At 43.7% G+C, this 18132-nt stretch overlaps 1 protein-coding gene across 1 annotated transcript in view; it reads right to left on the bottom strand.

Moving 5' to 3' along the window:
• St8sia1 (ST8 alpha-N-acetyl-neuraminide alpha-2,8-sialyltransferase 1) overlaps positions 1-18132 on the bottom strand; it is a 117713-nt gene that overhangs the window by 51934 nt on the left and 47647 nt on the right. Inside the window, exon 2 of the mRNA XM_027430158.2 lies at positions 15492-15636. Within this exon, the coding sequence (XP_027285959.1) occupies positions 15492-15636 (145 nt within the window). The remainder of the gene's footprint in view (positions 1-15491; positions 15637-18132) is intronic.

Genomic DNA, 18132 nt, shown 5'->3' with positions numbered 1-18132 from the left:
CTAGATCTTGAAAGGCTATAGGCCAAGCTAGCTTAGAGAGAAAAATGACAAGCTTTGGGTTCAGTGAGAGACCGTGTCCCAAGGCAATGAGGCAGAAAACAATAGAGGTCGATACTGGGTGTTCCCTGATAGTCTCCACATGAATACGCATGGATTCGCTCACGGCCTGTCAAGGCACACACCAAGGAGTACAGCATGCAAAGAACTGTTCCCAAGATTGACCTCCTACCTCTGCATGCATGTACATTCACACAAACATGTCCATGTACAGACATTCACAAAATAGTGGCATATGCTTCCAACGGTTTTTCAAAACAGTAGCAGCCAGATCAAGTTCATCTGGAGGACAGGTGTGGTTTGTATGTGGTTCTCTAGAACTCAGGCAAGACTACAGCAGACTCAGCTACTCAAAGAGTGGTGGTCATGGACAGGGTAAACCCTAACTACTGGAAAAGTACAGGAATGTGTGTTTTAGGGGACTTTTTGCCTGTGACAGAGAAAATCCCCTTCTCCTCCTGGGGCTCAAAAGAAGCAAGAGGCTGTTTGGGGAGTAGTTAGAAAAAGACAAACCCAGGATTCTACAGGACAAAAAAATTCCAAAGGGGTTTTGAAAAAGTCCCCCTCGTTTCTGTTGGGAAAAACGTTAATATTCACTCATGATTCCTAGGGAAACCCCCACCATCTCCAATTCTGCCTTGATGGCTTAACGGAGAATGGCGGGTCTCTTTCCATTTCATTATGCCTCCACGTTAGTCAACTTCGATGGTAAGTCACGATTTCATCAGTTCCTTAATGCTGAATATTTTCTGTCATTTGTTTTGCACACCTTTGAATGATGATGGTGCCCGTCCATGCCTGTCATCCTAGCCCTTTGGTGGTAGAGGCAGGAGGACCACAAGTTCCACTGACGACAACAAACAAACCTTTGAATTGTTGCCAATTATGGCAGTAATGGGAGGATGGTTATCAGTCAAGTCTTTTCTCTCTTTGTTACAGACAATAAAGTTTGGATAATTTTACAGAAATCACCAGATGAAGACCTCTTCGAGAACCCCTTTAGAAGATACCATCATTAACCCAGTCCACACCATGTTTCTCCTGCTGCTCAAGCACCAGTCCAATCATGGTCCTCAGAGACATCCTTAGACACAGTCAGGTGCAGAGTGAGAGGTCCAAGGTCTTTGGTTGATAATACTAAACTACTCACAGGGAAGACTGTTGTGTCAACTTCCCCATCAGGCTTTCTTGGGTCATATTGATAAAGTATTCATCTATTTATACATGAAAAATTCATTGAGCTGCCTCAGATCTCACTACACAGTAATGGAAGAGAATATATTACACTTTAATGATTTTACAACAATATATTAATCAGAGGGGGAAGGCAAGGCCACATAAACAGCTAAAGCCAAAGATTTGGATTTCAACAGGGCTGAGTCAAATCGTGACTTAGGGGCCACAGCCTGGAATCGGCATCTGGAGAGGAGGTTCTCAGCACTGCAACCCTTTAATACAGTTCCTCATGCTGTGGTGACCCCAACCACAAAATTATTTTCGCTGCTACCTCATAACTGTCATTTTGCCACTGTTATGAATCATAATGCAAGTATCTGAATTGCAGGATATCTGATACTCGACGCACAGGTTGAGAATCACTAATCTAGAAGGAAATCCTAGCCAGGAACTTAACGTCTAATCTCCAGCACCCATGTAAAGCAAACAAAACAACAGCAAAAACCAGCTGGGCATGGCCATATGTGCTGATCGCCCCAGCAATGGGAGGCAAAGACAAGAGCCTCTCCAAAACTTCAGGTTCAAGGGAGAGGTATTTGTCTCAAGGGAAAAAGGCAGAGTGTGAGAGAGACATACCTGACATCCACTCCCGGTTTCTACACTTGCATACGTGTGGACTCACACCAAGCACACGCATAAATACACACTCACATACATACACACAGACTCAAACACAACCACACACAATTATAAAAAATGCAGTCAGCTTACTCAATCTGTGGTGTATTTTTTTCTATTATACTTGATTTTCATTTGTTTCCTCAATATTTTACCTAAAATGTTACAGTTTTAGGAACCAAATCCATTTATTTAAATAAACTTATTTACCATTTCTAATTTAAAATAAAAACATTGATTTAAATTTTAAAATGTTTCAGATGATGTATTCTTCTACATAGGAATGCTAATCTCTTCCTTTTCTCTTCCCTGGTTTTTCAGGATTACATACAAAGTGATGCATTTCTTCATGGCATCGTCATTCACATGTGTTAGTATGTTTCATCATGACATCTTCATACCCATGTGTCATCATGTTCCGTCATGGCATCTTCATACCCATGTGCCATCATGCTCTGCTCTCATGCTAACACAGCTCACTTAGACCTTTCATAGTGGAGCACGAGTCATCCTAGAGCTTGGGAGGCTAATTTAGGAGGATCACTGGAGGATGAGGCCCTCTTGGGCTGCACAGTGAGCTTCAGGCTAGCCTTGGATACAGTTTGAGACCCTCTCTCAACAAACCCAAAAAGAAAGGAAGGTTGAAGGTGGGCGGAGAGGGATGAGTTAGTCTCTGTAGAGGTTGTAAGCACATGTTCAAACTGCTGTATTCATACCTGTGCCGGGTGGAGAGTCATAGCCATTAAAAGGAAATGAAGTTGAAAGGTCACTAGAATGTCCATCTTTCTGTGTTTTGGCCCTACTCTCTTGCATTTGCTCTTCCTTACACTGCATCTCTTGCAACAGTGTCTGACTTTTCCCTGCGGGAGGGCAATCTCTCTATATGGGAATATGAGGGAGGGTGTGTATGGTGACATATTGTTTATGATTATTAATGTCCCTGGAGATTAAAATAACAAAACAGCCCATTCTAGCTAGCCATAGAAGCCAGGCACACACCTTTAACCCCAGCAGCCAGAGGCTAGGAGGTGGTGGTGCACACCTTCAATCCTAGGACTCAGGATTAAGAGGTGGACAGATCTCTATGTGTTCAAGGCCACCCAGATCTACACAAGATTGATCCAGTTCTAAAGAGAAACAGCTCACACAAAGATGATCTCAGCACCTGGGGTCACACGCCTTTAATCCCAACACTAGATTGGTATAAAAGATAGGAGCAGGGGAGGCTGTTCAGTAGTCAGAATCAGGCATTCATTCTCCAGCCATGTTGGGAATAGGAATGCCCCAGCCCTTTTAGAGGTGAGAGCTCTCTGCTAGTGTAGTTGCTTTGCTTCCCTGATCTTCAGGTTGAACTCATATCTGTCTCTGGGTCTTTTATTTTTTGCATTACAGGTGTGTCCTCTATGTGTTTGAATTTCTTATGGATGCCTAAGTCTTCCTTCCTGGCTTCTACTTGTTCTTCAAACAAAAGGTCAGCCATACAGCTCAGATGACACTGACTTAAGTTTTTGACCCATTACTGGCTGGCTTTTGGAAACTGCAGAGCCTTCTGGTACCTCTCTTAGGGCCATTTCCTTAAAATGTGATCACAATCTAAAAAAGGTAACTTTAGGGGATTACTTACGTGTATGACTTTTTCTAATCCCAGAAAAATCATTAAGATACCAAGTTAAAGGGCTATTGTTTTACCCAGGGTGCACCCAGCCTCAGCTATAATCTGGCTGAAACCTCTTCAGCGGTTCGAGTTCCCAGGGGTTGAAAAATGATTGTCTCTGGCAAAGGGCTTCTGATATCAACTGGCCTAGTTCCTAAACAATTTGGCTCCAGAGTGCCTCCAAACGAAAAGATACTTCCACCACCAGCTGAGCCAAGATCACTTGAAAACAAGCAGGCTGTATGTTAATTTAAAAACATGAATCCCATTCACAGATTTTGTGGTGAAATTCGTCCAGAAATATTTGATGGTAGGAAGACTGAGTTTAAGACGGCGCACCAAGACCTTGTACCAGGGCTGAAACTTGCAACAGGGAAACCGTGGTGCCCACGGGCCCGAGTTCTCTGTGCTCTGTCCTACACTTTCTCTGCCATACCAGTCTGGTTGGAAGGTGGACAGAGACAAGCCACACCAACACCTTCAACTGGAGTTATAAATCTACTGACAAAACACCAATTTCTCCCTCAAGGTGCCTTGCAAGATTGGACGTTTCACAGCACCTGAGACCTTGTAATGATATATGACCACACGGAAGTGACATGAAGCCACAGTGTTAAATCAAGGCTTGGATGGAAATCTTCCTCCCACAAGCTCATGTGGTTTAGCATTTGTTCCCCTGGGAGCTCTGTTTGGGGAGGTGTAGAGAGTGGGGAGCAGGAGAGAAGAAATGACTCACTGATTGGAGTAGCCTCCCTTGTAGTTGGCCTTTGTCTATTTTGCTGATCTAAAAATGGGGGAACAAACTGCCTGACATTCCCATCACTATGGCCTCAGCCCCAAGACCGCCAAGCCTTCCTGGTCATGATGAATTGTATCCTCAAACTGTAATCCATGGCATATCCTTCCTCCTTAAGTTGCCTGTTGTAGGAATTTGAGCACAGCAATAGGAAAATACACACAGTAACGAAGGGGCTCATTATAACCCAACTGACAATACCCACATTTTCTTCCTAAAGGCTTCAGGCTGGTACTCCCAAAACATCCTTCTTCCAGTGTAGAGCTGCCCCCTCCACTCTGATAATGAACGCCATCTCGACACAATAGCACAGACCAGAGGAGTAGCAGGAAGCCATTAGTGAGTGAGCACACGCGGTAAAACCCAAGCAGCGTCTAGCTCAAAAGGGACCGTGGCATGTCTACAGGACATGTAGAATGCTGGGGTGGTGAGCAAGGATGAACAGATAACTCACACGCCAAACATGGAAAATTGAACACACGAGAGATAGTAACTAAATACTGAGCTTATTTACATGTGTTACAAATGAAATAAAAAATTGTCAGATGGATGTTAACATATGTGCGAGGAAAAAACCCAGAAATCTAACTCATTTATTTATTCCTTCATTCTGCTAAGAATTATTAAGTCTCTATTGTGCTAGGAACAATGCTGTATGCAGGGATACTGCAGGTCCCTAGCACACCAACTGAATAGCTTCTCTAAGAGCTTTCCAGACAAGTGGAGAACTGGCCCTCATGCAGCGAGGCAGCCCCCCTCCCAATGAAATTCAAACAGAATCTAAAAGATAAACAGAAGTTAATGAAGAAGAGGCCAGGGGCTTCCAGGAAAGGGCATTTCTGTCAAATAAGAGCATACACATGGGTTTATGAAGACCAGTAAGATTAAGTATAAAGATAGGAGTCCTATGGAAATGGATCCTGGAGCCCCAGATGATACAAGGTCAAAAGGATGTGGTAGCATTAAGGAGTTTGTCTCTGTCCTAAAACAAGCAGGACGATAGGTAGAGCTATAGGCAAAGCAAACACAGGTAGAACTTGTTCTTGAAGAAACCTAACTTGGGCAGGAAAGAAACTTGGAAAATGCACCAGAGAAGAAGCCAAATATGATTCAAGAAGATCGATAAGAGATGTTTGGAGAATTCTTAGCAAAGATGCCTTGTTGTGCGAGATAGGATGGTAATCTAAGTTAAGGATGGGAATTTTTTTAACGAATATAAGAAAAAATATTTCCTTCAGTTCTGCTTGGATTGAACACCCCTTCTAAAACCCAGGTTGAAATTTAATTATTTTAATTATTGTGTAATGTCATTAAGAGTCGGGGCCCTTTAAGAGATGATTAAGGTTCTGTTCTTCTGGATGGAAATTAACACCATTATGGAAAGAGTGGTTAGCAACTGCTTTATCAACAGCAGACTACCCCAGGAAAAACATTATCAGATTTAATTACAATCACCTGGATCTCAATAACTTTTTCCAACCTTAATAAAAATTGAAAAGTCATCTGAAAACCCTGAGTTTAGATTCATGAGAAATCAAAATCTTAGATTTAATGAACTATTCACTTTCAATTTACAAAATGTTACCTTATCCTCAAAAAGCTTCTCCCCCACACATCCACACAACCATTTTCTGACAAGCGGCCAAGGTGAGGCCTTAACGATTCTTTGGTGTAGTCAGGTTCCACAGAGCTAGACACAAGAGGGAGTAAGAACTCATGTTCTTGTCTGAGAATACCCTACAGCACTAGGGGACTGCATTCTCAGCCTCTACAAACAGCTTGAATTCTGTCAGGAGTTCAGAGCCTGGGACAAGAACATGGCACTATCTCACATGGGATCTGGAGCAAGTGCCTGGAACCATGGGCTGTGCTTCTCCCTCGGGGCAACAATCTGGGAAGAGTACTGAGGTCCCGCCTTTAATTCCCAGCACCCACATGGTGGCTTACAACTGCTTATAACTGCAGTTCCAGGGGGATCTGATGCCCTCTTCTGGCCTTTACAGGACCAGGATCACAAGTGGTGCATAAGTGTCCATGCAGGCAAAAACACGCATGTCTAAAAAAAAAGACAGCAAAGACTCGGCAGTCCTGTGGTGGTCCACTTGTCTCATCTCCTCAATAGCAGAGCACTTTGGAGAATTACAGACAGAAACCCATTGCAACTTAATCAATGGAAATTAGTAATTTACCTCACACTGTACTTTCCATTTATCCTGTTCTCCAAATATAATGACAAGATGTACACGCTGCAGAGTTGATGTGACATGTCCTTCTGTATGCTGAGAATATGTGTTGCTTTTGTTGGTTGATGAATAAAGCTGATTTTGGCCAATGGTAGGGCAGAATATAGCTAGGAGGGAAATCCAAACAAAGATACACAGAGAAAGAAGGCAGAGTAAGGGAGATGCCATGTAGTCCCTGAAGGAGTAAGATGCTAAAATATTACAGGTAATCCATGACCATGTGGCGATACACAGATGAGTAAAAATGGGTTAATTTAATTGTGAGAGCTAGTCAGTAATATGCCTGAGCCACTGGCCAAACAATTATAATTAATATTAAGCCTCTGAATGTTTATTACAGGATCTTGTGGGCAGGAAAGAAACCTTCATTTACATATGGTGCCAACACAGGGCACATACATTCACATAAAGCCTAAGAAAGTTGTTTGTTTTTTTTTTTAAGGATTCTAGACACACAAAAACAGAGTCAGAAACAGCTTCTTGTTAGCCACATTTTTGTTAGGCTCTATTTGCTGGCAGTGAACAGATACATGTCTCTTTTAAGAGATGATTCCAAGTTCATGCTAGCAGCACAGACAGCTCTTTCTGGAGGGCCTGCTACAAAGCACTTAAATGGGGTTTATGGGCATCATGCTGCAAGTCACCTGGTGGCATCATGGACCCCAGAGTTGGGGGGAGCATTTAAGTGTGACTCCACTGGGTACCTCCTCCATGTTGAAAAGAATGGGGTAGAGTCAGCAGCCAAAGCTGCCACTTTGGTCCTAACCACACCGGCTAAGCATTTTAAAAACTCTCCTGATCAGAAAAGGATTACAGATACACAATAAGAACAGATTCAGACAAAAACGACCTCGAAACAGGTCACAGTGTGTTTGATAAGTATGCATGGACTTGAGAGATAGAGAATAGACAGAGCCATAGATAAAAATAATAATTTAAGGATAATAAATTCATGTCCTTAAAGGACAAACAGAGTAAAAAAAATATAATAAGCCAAGTAAAGATGGAAAATACACAGGGAGTCTGGATTATGTATATGATTTTCTTTGAATTTTTGACTGTTAATGAGCTAAGTACAGAGAGACGTTAGACTGTGGGGGTTGCCAAGCTAAACCAACATATATATTTTAAAGGTATCTTGACTTCAAAATTTGAGTCTATGTACATGCTTATTTGGAAAAGATGTTCTGTTTTTGTTTCCACAAAAGATGAGAGGCTGTGGAACCAGACTTAATCAGTTTGATCAAGTTAGACACCCAGACAGGTCTCCAATGACAGTGATGGCCCAGGTGATCCAACATCCACAACATTTCAAAGCAACCGACTCAGATGGCATAGCCTCACAGACTAATACAGCCAAGATTTAACCATAATTCCAAATTTTCTCAGGATCCCCTTGACATTGCCAGGACCCCCAGTCAATAGAAAATAACAATAGAAATCTATACCCAAATTCTCAAAATACTGTTTGTAAATATTTGTTTTCATTTAAAGGGGGTTGATTATAAATGGTTCGTGGTCACAGTCAATCTCTTTCTAAAGAAAAAGGGGGATATGATATAGAAATGAACACATTGATATGGATTTTAGTTTACTGACATGAATTTAAGGTAAATTTTGTTATACTACATATGTATTTCTACTCTTCTTTAAGGCATTATGTTTATGCAGCTCATTTAAAATGCAATGTATAGCTAAGAAATACAAATTAATTGTCATCTACAATAGTCAAACTTACAGTCATGTCAGGTTTTCTAGATATGCAGAGATATATTTCAGATGGATAGGTAATGGTCAAACACTTCAAAGACCTACAGAATATGGCATTTAAAATGTTTTAAGAACTTAAGATTTCTCTTGACAGTGAGACACATCTGTTCCTGGCAGCACCAATTACTTCTACTAAAATTTAATTTAAAGACCAGAGGTCATTCACACCATCTTACAAATTATAAAATCGGGTTGGATGTAGTTAATATAAATTATATATAATTACAAATGATATCAGAGAAAGGTCAAGGATGGACCTGGACTTTATATGCTGTATTATCCATAATGTTCTGCAATATTGGCATTCAACCAAAACCAGCAGTGTAAATTGCCCAAGTTACTCAGTGATAACAGAGGAATGGTCTAGATTCCTACAAGGAAGCAATATGCAGAAAATGCCTGATTCCCTCTGGGAACCTGGATTTCTCTTTTGTAACCATCAAAACAATGTAATTGCTCTTGTTTCTCTTCAATGTGGGTTACTGGGGCACACAAAACCAGAGAGAGAGAGAGAGAGAGAGAGAGAGAGAGAGAGAGAGAGAGAGACTGCGTTGTGTGGGACCCCATAGCCTCCAATTCTACACTCTTGCTTTCCTCCTGAATGGTAGCAAAAGAAAAGCCCCCAGTTGTTCCAAGGTAAGGAAAGTTGAACTCTTTAAACAGTTTCAAGTTGACTAACAAGGACTAACTCACTTATTGGAGTTGGTATCTCCAAAAGAAATAAATAATGATACGATGCTATAGGGTTTTTATGTGCATGCATGTGTACAGCTTCATGGGTGTGTGTGCATGCATGTTCACAACTTCATGTGTGTGTGACCACGTAGAGGTCAGATGTAGACATCCTAAGTCTTTTTAAACCTCTCTCTACTTTTTTCTTTGAAAGCTCTTTCTCTGAATCCGTAGCCTATTAGACCCGACTGGCTATACCAGCACACTCCAGGGCTTCTTGTGTTTCCTCCCTAGTGCTGGGATTCTAGGCACACACTGCCGTGCCCAACTTGACATGGTTCTGAGGATTGAATTCAGGTTTACAAACTTTTAGGGCAAACACTTTACCAGCTGAGACATCTTCCTAGCCCCTATAAAGCCTCTGAAATCTTACTGGCCAAGGATCATGTAACAATAAGTCTTTATGCCCATCTTCCTGAGCCCTGCTGCCACATGGGCACTTTCTGCCAGGCCACCCAAGTTCCGCCCGCCGCCATCTTAAGGTCCCAAGTAACACAGAGAGACTTATATTAGGTACAAATGCTGCTTGGCCAATGACTAGGATTTCCTCATCTGCTAGCTCAGCCTTAAATATCATAAATCTATATATTTTATAAGACTTATCTTATAGAGAACACCTTCGCTGAAGCCCTCTCCTGCCGGCAGATCACATGGTGACTCCAGAGCTGAGACCAGGAGGAAGAGAGAAGGGGAACGACTTCCTTATTGCCCTTGCTTATATATGAGTCTCCCGGCTATGTCACTTCATGCCTGGATCAGCACTTCTTTACTACATTTCCCAGAATCCTCCTTGACTCCTAGTTCCGCCTAACTTACTGCCTCATTGGCCAAACAGAACTTTATCATCCAATAAGACAAACACATACACAGAAGCACTTCCCCCATCATCTCCTCTTTTCTGTCTAAATAAAAAGAAGGATAACTTATCTTTTATAATAAGTGAAGAAAACTATAACCATAACAATCTGTCATCAACTCTATCAAAGACCACAGAAGGATAATATATAAACCTTAAAATTGACAGAGACATCTCGCTACCTGGACAGTCACCCTAAGTTCCTCTGTAATGTTGGGCATCCATCTTCAGTCCATAGGCCACAGTGTGTCTGGCACACTTCTCCATTTCAGCAGGAACCCTTCAGTACTGTTCATCTTGTTTTGTAAGTTCAGCAGTCACTTTCTTGTGGGTCCTGCATGTCCAGTTTATACAGCAACAAACAGTCCAGGCAAGAGCAGATTCTTGTCCAAAGGGCTAATCTTGCCATGTTGAAAGCAAACTCCATAATGAGTTTCTCCAATGCCCATCCTCCTTTCTGGCAGAATTGGTGTGCCAGGAGCAGTTGTGTCTCACTGTCAAGAAAAACCCTAAACAATTTAAATGCCATATATTCTGTAGGTCTTTGAAAGGTTTGAAGAATACCTAATCATTTCAAATACATCTCTGTATATCTAGAAAACCTAACTAACCTAATTATAAGTTTTTGACTATTATAGGTGACTATATAATCTGTGGCATGGTCTGCATTACCTGTGCCAGCCCCCAAGAGGGTATGGCTAACATTTCCCCTACTGTTCATAATCCAGCTTTTTACCCAGCAGCTTCAGAACCCAGAATTGGAATTTAGCACCTCTCACTCTTAGTGAAATGGAAATATCAACACTGTACAGAGATGTTCAAAGGACAGGCTAAGGCACCATGACAAAGCATGTACTATGGATTGGCAAAGCAGGGTGTTGTCCTGAAACTCAGATCCTGAACTACCAAGCCTCTCTGCAGCTAGACAGGTGCATGTGACTTAGTCCTGACTGATGACACAAGAGCATTAGTGTGTTAGAAATTCTCTTCAGTCTCTTTCCTCCTGCTGGGATCCTGGAACCAAGGTAGGTATCTCCTTGGCCATCGGCTAGTTTGGTTCAGCAAAAGAATCCTGAAAGCCTGGTGGTGTGCAGGAGCCAGAACCTGCCCCTGAATGACCGGCCCTTTACTTTCCTATTACTTGAGAAAGCAAGCACCTATTTTGTTGTAAAGCATGCCTGACAACAAGCGAAACACACACCTGGCAATGCCCTATGCCCAATAAACTTGGTCCCCTTAGTTTCTTTACAGTTGAAAAGGCATATATTGGAAAAGTGACTACAGTAATACAACTACTTACAGCAGGATACAAATTTCACTGGGAGGAAAAAGAAATTGCTACAAGACACAGGAATATCCAGGAGCTGAGAAAATTACATTCAGCACAGGTCTATGAAGAGGGAAGGTGTGCATTGTCATTTCAACAAGGCCAGTTCCAGAAACTTGCAATGTCCTACTGGGTTTCCCTGAGGCCAGGGACACAGCCTGGCCCAGTCTCAGTAGAGCACATTGGGAGGTGTGATTCAACTGAGGAGCTGGGAGCAAGTGCTGGCCGGCGTAGGGTGTGTTTTTTTCCCTGTGCTTGGCTTCGGGGATCACCCTGAGCAAATTGGTCTAGTTTGCGACCCATACCACGTGATTATCATTCATGAGAAGAGAGTGCGGAGCTAGCCACATTTTTATTGTACAAAGAGATATATTTTTCAGATTATATCAGAGCAGATTGGTTGCTAACATTCTGACTCCTTTCTTGTCCAAAGAAATGTATGCTTCTCCTTAGGAATGTATTTTAATCCAAAAATAAGATTGTATTTGTTGTATTTGTATTGTATTTGTTGGACCATGAAGGCTCAGAAGGGACAGTCCTGAGCTTAGGGATGTGGATCCAGCACTACCGCCCTAGGTTCTGGGTTCAATCCCCAGAACCACAAAATGGGGAGGACTGCTGGAAGACCCTTAGCTAAAAAGGAAAACCATAATCCAACAAGGATGTGGGCTAGCATGAGGGTGGGCAGGGGCACCTGTGCATGTGTGTGAATATACATGTAATGGAAACCAGAGGACAACCTCGGGTGTCACCCACACTGTTGTTTGAGGCAAGGTCTCTCACTAGGACCTGACTAGACTGATGAGCCACTGAGCCCTAGTGATTCAGCTGTCTCTGCATCCCCAGGACCAGAATTATAAATTATGCCATGATATCCAGCTGCTTCTTTTTTTTTTTTTTCAGGGACACTGAGGATCTGAACTCAGGTCCTCACCCTTGTGCAGTAAGCACTTTCCCGTCAGCCGTTTCCCAACTATCATACTATCTTCTGTACACACACACACACACACACACACACACGTGTACAGTCAGTGTTTCCAAGGTAGGGAGTTTGTGGTAGACCTGAGCGGATACAGCTGCCAGGAAGCAAAGCAGGAAACAAGCCTACACTGGTGACTTTCTCCTCCTCCTGTCTCTGTTCCACCTGGAGCCCCCACGTTGGATGGTTCCACCCATGTTCAGGATGGATCTTCCCCCTGAGTTGTTTGGCTATGCTCCAACAGACATACCCAGAAGTGTGCTTTCCTCATCCAGGTGTCTCTTAGTCTTAACTGGCGAGTGTAACCATCCAAGCATTTCACAGATGACAAAAACCCCCTTAGCCTAGCTCACATCCTTGAGAGGTTTGAAGTGTAACCCAAGAATCCTTATTAAAATTTCCAGGGGAATAAGTAAATCAATAAAATCAGCCTTCATGCCTAATCATGTTAACAGTTATTTCACCAAAATACATTCGCAGAGCCATTTGGACATCATAACTTCATGAGCTCTTGAACCTCTAAAGTTCAGCCTGAGTGGGACCTAGACAAGGCACCCTGGCAAGTGAGTAGATGGAAATGGGTGTCAGTATGATGTAGGGAGCATCTCTCTACTACAAAGAAGGAAGCTCACCCCTCAGAGGTTCACACCAAAGTCCCAGAATCAGGAGAGAACTCTGAGGAAACAGCAATGTGTACATAGGTAATTATGCAGAGAACTATTATGTATCAGAATTTCATACAGTTGATAATGAAGCCATAGGAAACTGTGAAGTGTCCATGTAAGAATCGGCAGACTGTGGTAACAAAGCTTTGGTGTAACATCCCCATGACACAGTACCCTCCGGAGCCCTTGTCTGCAGACACAGCCCTAAAGAGGGCCTGTTAAAATTCCCCAACAAACACAGCACCTTTCTCTTAGACTGTATGTTGGCAGCAACAATAAAATGATGAGTAAACACAGGCGGAGGAATAATAGCAGTAAGAATTCTGGCTAACACATGTGGAGTGTAATAGCGGTACATGACGGTAGAATGGGTAGCCTGGAAATATTGGGGAAATACTTTACTAAAATTCAATCCGATGCTGCAGTGGGGGGGGGGTTTAGCAATGCACCCTCTGTGCTGGGAGTTTCCAGAGAAGGTTACATCATGGAGGCATAGCCTATGGAATGCTTTAACCCAGTGATAGATTCCAATTCTGAGTTGATAATTGGAAGGCTCTGGAATGACGGAAGGCGGTGCTTAGTTGGAAGAAGTAGGTTATGAGGGGCTTGTCTTTGGGGGCTGGAGCTTGTCCTGATGACTTCCTATTATGACTGCACTGCCATGACAGCTGCAGCTCAGCCCTACCCTGTATGGGGTCTCTGAACCGGAACTAGTCCCATCACAGTAATGGAAAAGGCTGGCCAGTGCACTGGGGAGAAGCCATGCTTTGCTCACACTGGCAAAACCAAGCAGAGCCCACTCACCTGCTTTCTGCATACATGTTCTCCTTTCCTCGAGCAACATAAAGGAAGCACATCAACTAGCTGTCCACACAGACACGGCAATTTGAACTCATGTCCTCATGCTCGTGGTGCAAATGAGTCATCTACCCAGCCCATATTTCCTAGTGTCTACTTACTTTATTTTATGTATGTGAGTGTTTGTCAGCATGTATGTCTGTGTGCTGCATGCACGGCTGGCGCCCCGGGTCAGAAGAGCAGTCGGATCCACTGGAACTGGAGTTACAGAGGTTATGTGCTGCCACGTGAGTGTAAACCCAGGTCGTCTCCAAGAGCAACAAGTGTCTCCCCGGTCCCCTCTTTACTAGTTGTTGGTTTTGCCTGATTTAAACAGCAAACCTTCCAAAACCATTCAGTTATACTAGCACAACTACGGGTGATCTAATAAATACAGGATGTTCCGTTTTGTTGTCGATTTATTATTTTTTGGTTAGCATAACAAAGAGAGAGGTTCCATTGTGACATTTTCATACAAGTAGATCACCATACTTTGTACCCCAACCTGCCTCATCTCCCCTCCTTGCCGCTCTCGGTCTCTCTCCACCTCCCAAATATTTCTTTCCTCTGTGTTCATGCTACAGACATCCCATCATCCTCTTCCTTTAGGCCTTCCTCCCTCTCAGACTCTTATTTCTACTTTCATGTCCTACACTTGTGTACACAGGTACACACACACACACACACAAATGCAAACACATGTACACACACACACACACACACACACACACACACACAAATGCAAACACGTGTACACACATGCATGTTTCAACTCTCCATGAGAGACAACATGGAATATCCACTTTCTGAATTTGTTTGATTTCTCTCAACATGATTTCCAGTTCTGTTCATTTTCTTACGAATGTCATGACTTCATTGTTCTTTCTTGGTGTGTGTGTCATATCCTCTTTATCTGTTCCTCTGCTGGTGGACACCTAGGCCGGCTCTATTTCATGGTTACTATGGACGATGTAACAACAAGCACAGATAAGCAGGCATCTCTGTGGTGAGCTGACTTAGAACACTGTACCCAGCAGAACAGGCTGGCTTTGTAGAGGCTGTGACTCTGGATTTGGCTGTTTCACCAGAGACAACTCCCAACACCCACCACACCCGCATGCCACCAAGAGTTCTTTAAATGAAAAAAGAAAATTGTCTTTTTTTTTTCAAACTACCTAGTAAAAATCATTTCACTGCAATGTTGAGGAAACCAAGTGGGAAAACACTAAGCAAGCAAAGACTGCTTTAGACCACTTCAAAAGTGGCCAAACTGAGTTCTTTCTCGGTACCCACAACTCCTCGACTTCATGGCAAAAATCTAGCCACAGGTTAGCACCGAAGAGTTCTGAGAAGACATACGGTCCCCTCTCCCCGGTGGCAGCATGAGTCCTAAGAAAACATTCTTAACTCAGATCTTCAAGATCCTTGCACAGCCGACGTCAGCACACTAGGAGCCCACCACTTCCGGAGCACTGTTTGACTCAGTTTCATATGAAATCTAACGGAAGGAAAACTGTAGCTCTGTGAAGTCCTTCCTTCTAATGTCTTACTTCCACCCTGGCATCAAAGCAGAGCACATGGGAAGACGAGAGAAAAATAATGCAAGATGAAGATGGGAAGAGACATGAAGAGGGCAGGCCCAGGGCTCAGCAGACTCATGAAAACCCTTCCTATCGTGAGAAATCTAAGGAGCTGTACCACAAGGAACGGACGCCACTCACCTGAGGGAAGAGGGAGTAGGTGGAATTGTCAATGGTGAATGAGTATAAAAACTCCCCGTCATACCACAGGCTCTTCCCCATAGGGGAATTCATCTTAGTCATAGCAAAGAGATGGGCAGGATCGCAACAGTCTTCCATTTGTTTCCTAGGGGGGAAAGAGAAAAGGACAGCGACTAAGTGAACAGCCAATTCATTCATTTGCCGACCCCACAGGGGTGTGCAGCCTCACTCCAGCGCCAGCTCACTCCCAGGTGTCTCCACGGTGATCACACCATGATTAACCCACACTTCAGCCACTGAACTGCGTAACTGTAACATTTTACTTAAAAAACGTTTCAGAAACACATGCCAGCTCCCAGGCATGGCTGAGATACGTCTAAAGGCGAAAATGTATCTGATGCTTGGAGATGCACTGATTGGTCCAGCTATTCAGATCCTGTAAAGACTTGAGGAGCTAGGTGGCTCTGAAGGGTCAACGTGGCTTTTGGCTGCAGCAGAAACACACCTGTGGCTTGTCTGCAGCTACCAGGAAGTTAAGAACAGTGTGGAAGGATGATACGAGTGTGTGAAACAGAGTAGCCCAAAGAGGGTGCACAACCCCAAGCTGAGGACAGGATTACAGGGGCTCTTTAGCAGGCCCTCTGATTAGAAGCAGGCGTGAAATGAGTGTTGTGTTCTCAGAAGATGGTGAGGCAGCCTGCCTTCCGGTGGCAGTTCTCAACTGATCTAGAACTTAGGGACTGACTGGGACGAACACCGGGACCTTTGCCTTGACCTTGCCTTTCCTGCTCTGTGTTTGAAATACTGGCCTCTCACAGGATTGCCTGGCCCCTATGCACTGCCTTGTGGATGACTACCTTGTTGGCTCTTCAAATACTAGCCGTGTTACTGTGTTATGGGTCAGCAGATCAACGACTGAGCATTAATAAGTGAAGAGCTGGCATTTAGGGAGCCAAACTGAAGACACGATGGGACACCTCGATTGTCAGCACAGATGCACAGAGCAGCACCTAAGAGATGACTGAAACACACTGTTGGGTGTAGCCATGAGTTGCCAGAGAAGCTTGACTAAAATCTGGGCAATCCTATTCTACCAACCAGCAAGGAGTCTGAGTGGAACGAGCCAGCTCTACTTCCTGGCAGCTATGAGGTGAACTGTTCAGCTCATCATGACTCCTTGCTGTATGGCAGTTTCTTCCACGTTGAAGAGAGGAAGGGAAAGGCTCGGGCTGGGGGGGGGGGTAAACAAAGGAAAACAGACACTTGGACTATTCTGGAGGGCCCCTCCCCAGCAGTGTTAAAAAGGAACGAACAACACGCTCTCCTTCCAGACCTCAGAGGAGACATGACCAGAGACCTCATATTCCCATCCTATGCCCTCCCCGCTAGGACCCATGAGCCAAAATGAGCTCACCCTCCTTTAAACTGCTCCTGTCAGACATTTGACACAGCAATGAGAAAAACCAATACAGCGTGACGCCATACCCAGGCTGGGTCACTTGCTAACTCCGTGACTGTGGGTGGGACAACTGCACTTAGAGCATTGCAAGAACATGCTGAAAATGTTCAGGCCAAGCAGGCCAAAACCCCAATGCCTGTTTGAATGTTGTCTCCAAAATTTATGTCAAAATGTAACTGCCAGTGTAGCCAGATTGGCAGAGAGCAGTGTGACACTGAGAACAGAGGTCCTCTGCTGTGATTTTCGTGGTCAAAAAGTGTGGTTTTTATAAGCCGTGTATCATAGGATAGCTCTGTTTACTCCCCAGCTCCCATTGCCTGATCCAACCTGGTGTCGGTGATGAACACATCAATAGGTCACACAGAATGAGCACTTGTACACCTGTTCCAACTGCAGGTCAAAGGTCAACATATCCCAACTTTACAGGAACCTGTTGTGTAACAATTTCCCTTAAAACTGAAACATTACATCCTGCAGGGAAGCTCCTCAAACAGGAAGGTGAACAACTCAGAATTCTCCAGGAAGTCACTGAACCTGAGCAGCTTCAATAGGCCCCCAACTCCCAGAGGAAGCAACAAAGTTGCTGAGAGTCACTCTGAGACAAGCCCAGCTGCCTGGAAGAAGCAGAAACCACCCTAGCTGCCTGAAAGAGCTTTGGAAAAACTGAGCCACTTGGAAAGGATACTCTCCAACCAGGTGAGCTGCCTGCAGGAAGTGTGTTTCAGAGAAAAATAGTCCAAGTGTCTGTTTTCCTTTGTTTACCCCCCCCCTGAGAAAAATAGTGTGTTTAGCCTGAGAAAAATAAAGTTTGCCACCTAATCAGAATCCTGTCTTGTGGTCATTCTTTTGCGTCTCTTGTCCCCATTCCCTATCCCTGACTCTCTTGCCCCAGGTTGACGTCCTGCGGGTCGGGACAACACTCAGCTCACCATTTAGTTCTTATTAGTGCTTCTCTACCAGATGGTAGCATGACCAGTGGGTGGTTGTGTTTTATCATGAGTTGTCCCTGCATTTTGTCAAAACTATATTTGATCCACATAAGCTACATGGTTTAAGACAATTTCTTAAAATAGGGAGAAGTTCCATGGGCATGAATTTAATATTGGGGTGAATGCACTAATGTTTTTTGGGTTTCCTGCTACAGGTCTGGTGACATCTCACTTTCTTTTGTCCTTAGAGCAA

This window comes from Cricetulus griseus, chromosome 8, assembly GCF_003668045.3.
Source record: "Cricetulus griseus strain 17A/GY chromosome 8, alternate assembly CriGri-PICRH-1.0, whole genome shotgun sequence".
Lineage (NCBI taxonomy): Eukaryota > Metazoa > Chordata > Mammalia > Rodentia > Cricetidae > Cricetulus > Cricetulus griseus.
Note: the sequence above shows the minus strand (reverse complement) of the source record. Positions and strands in the feature narration are given on the sequence as shown.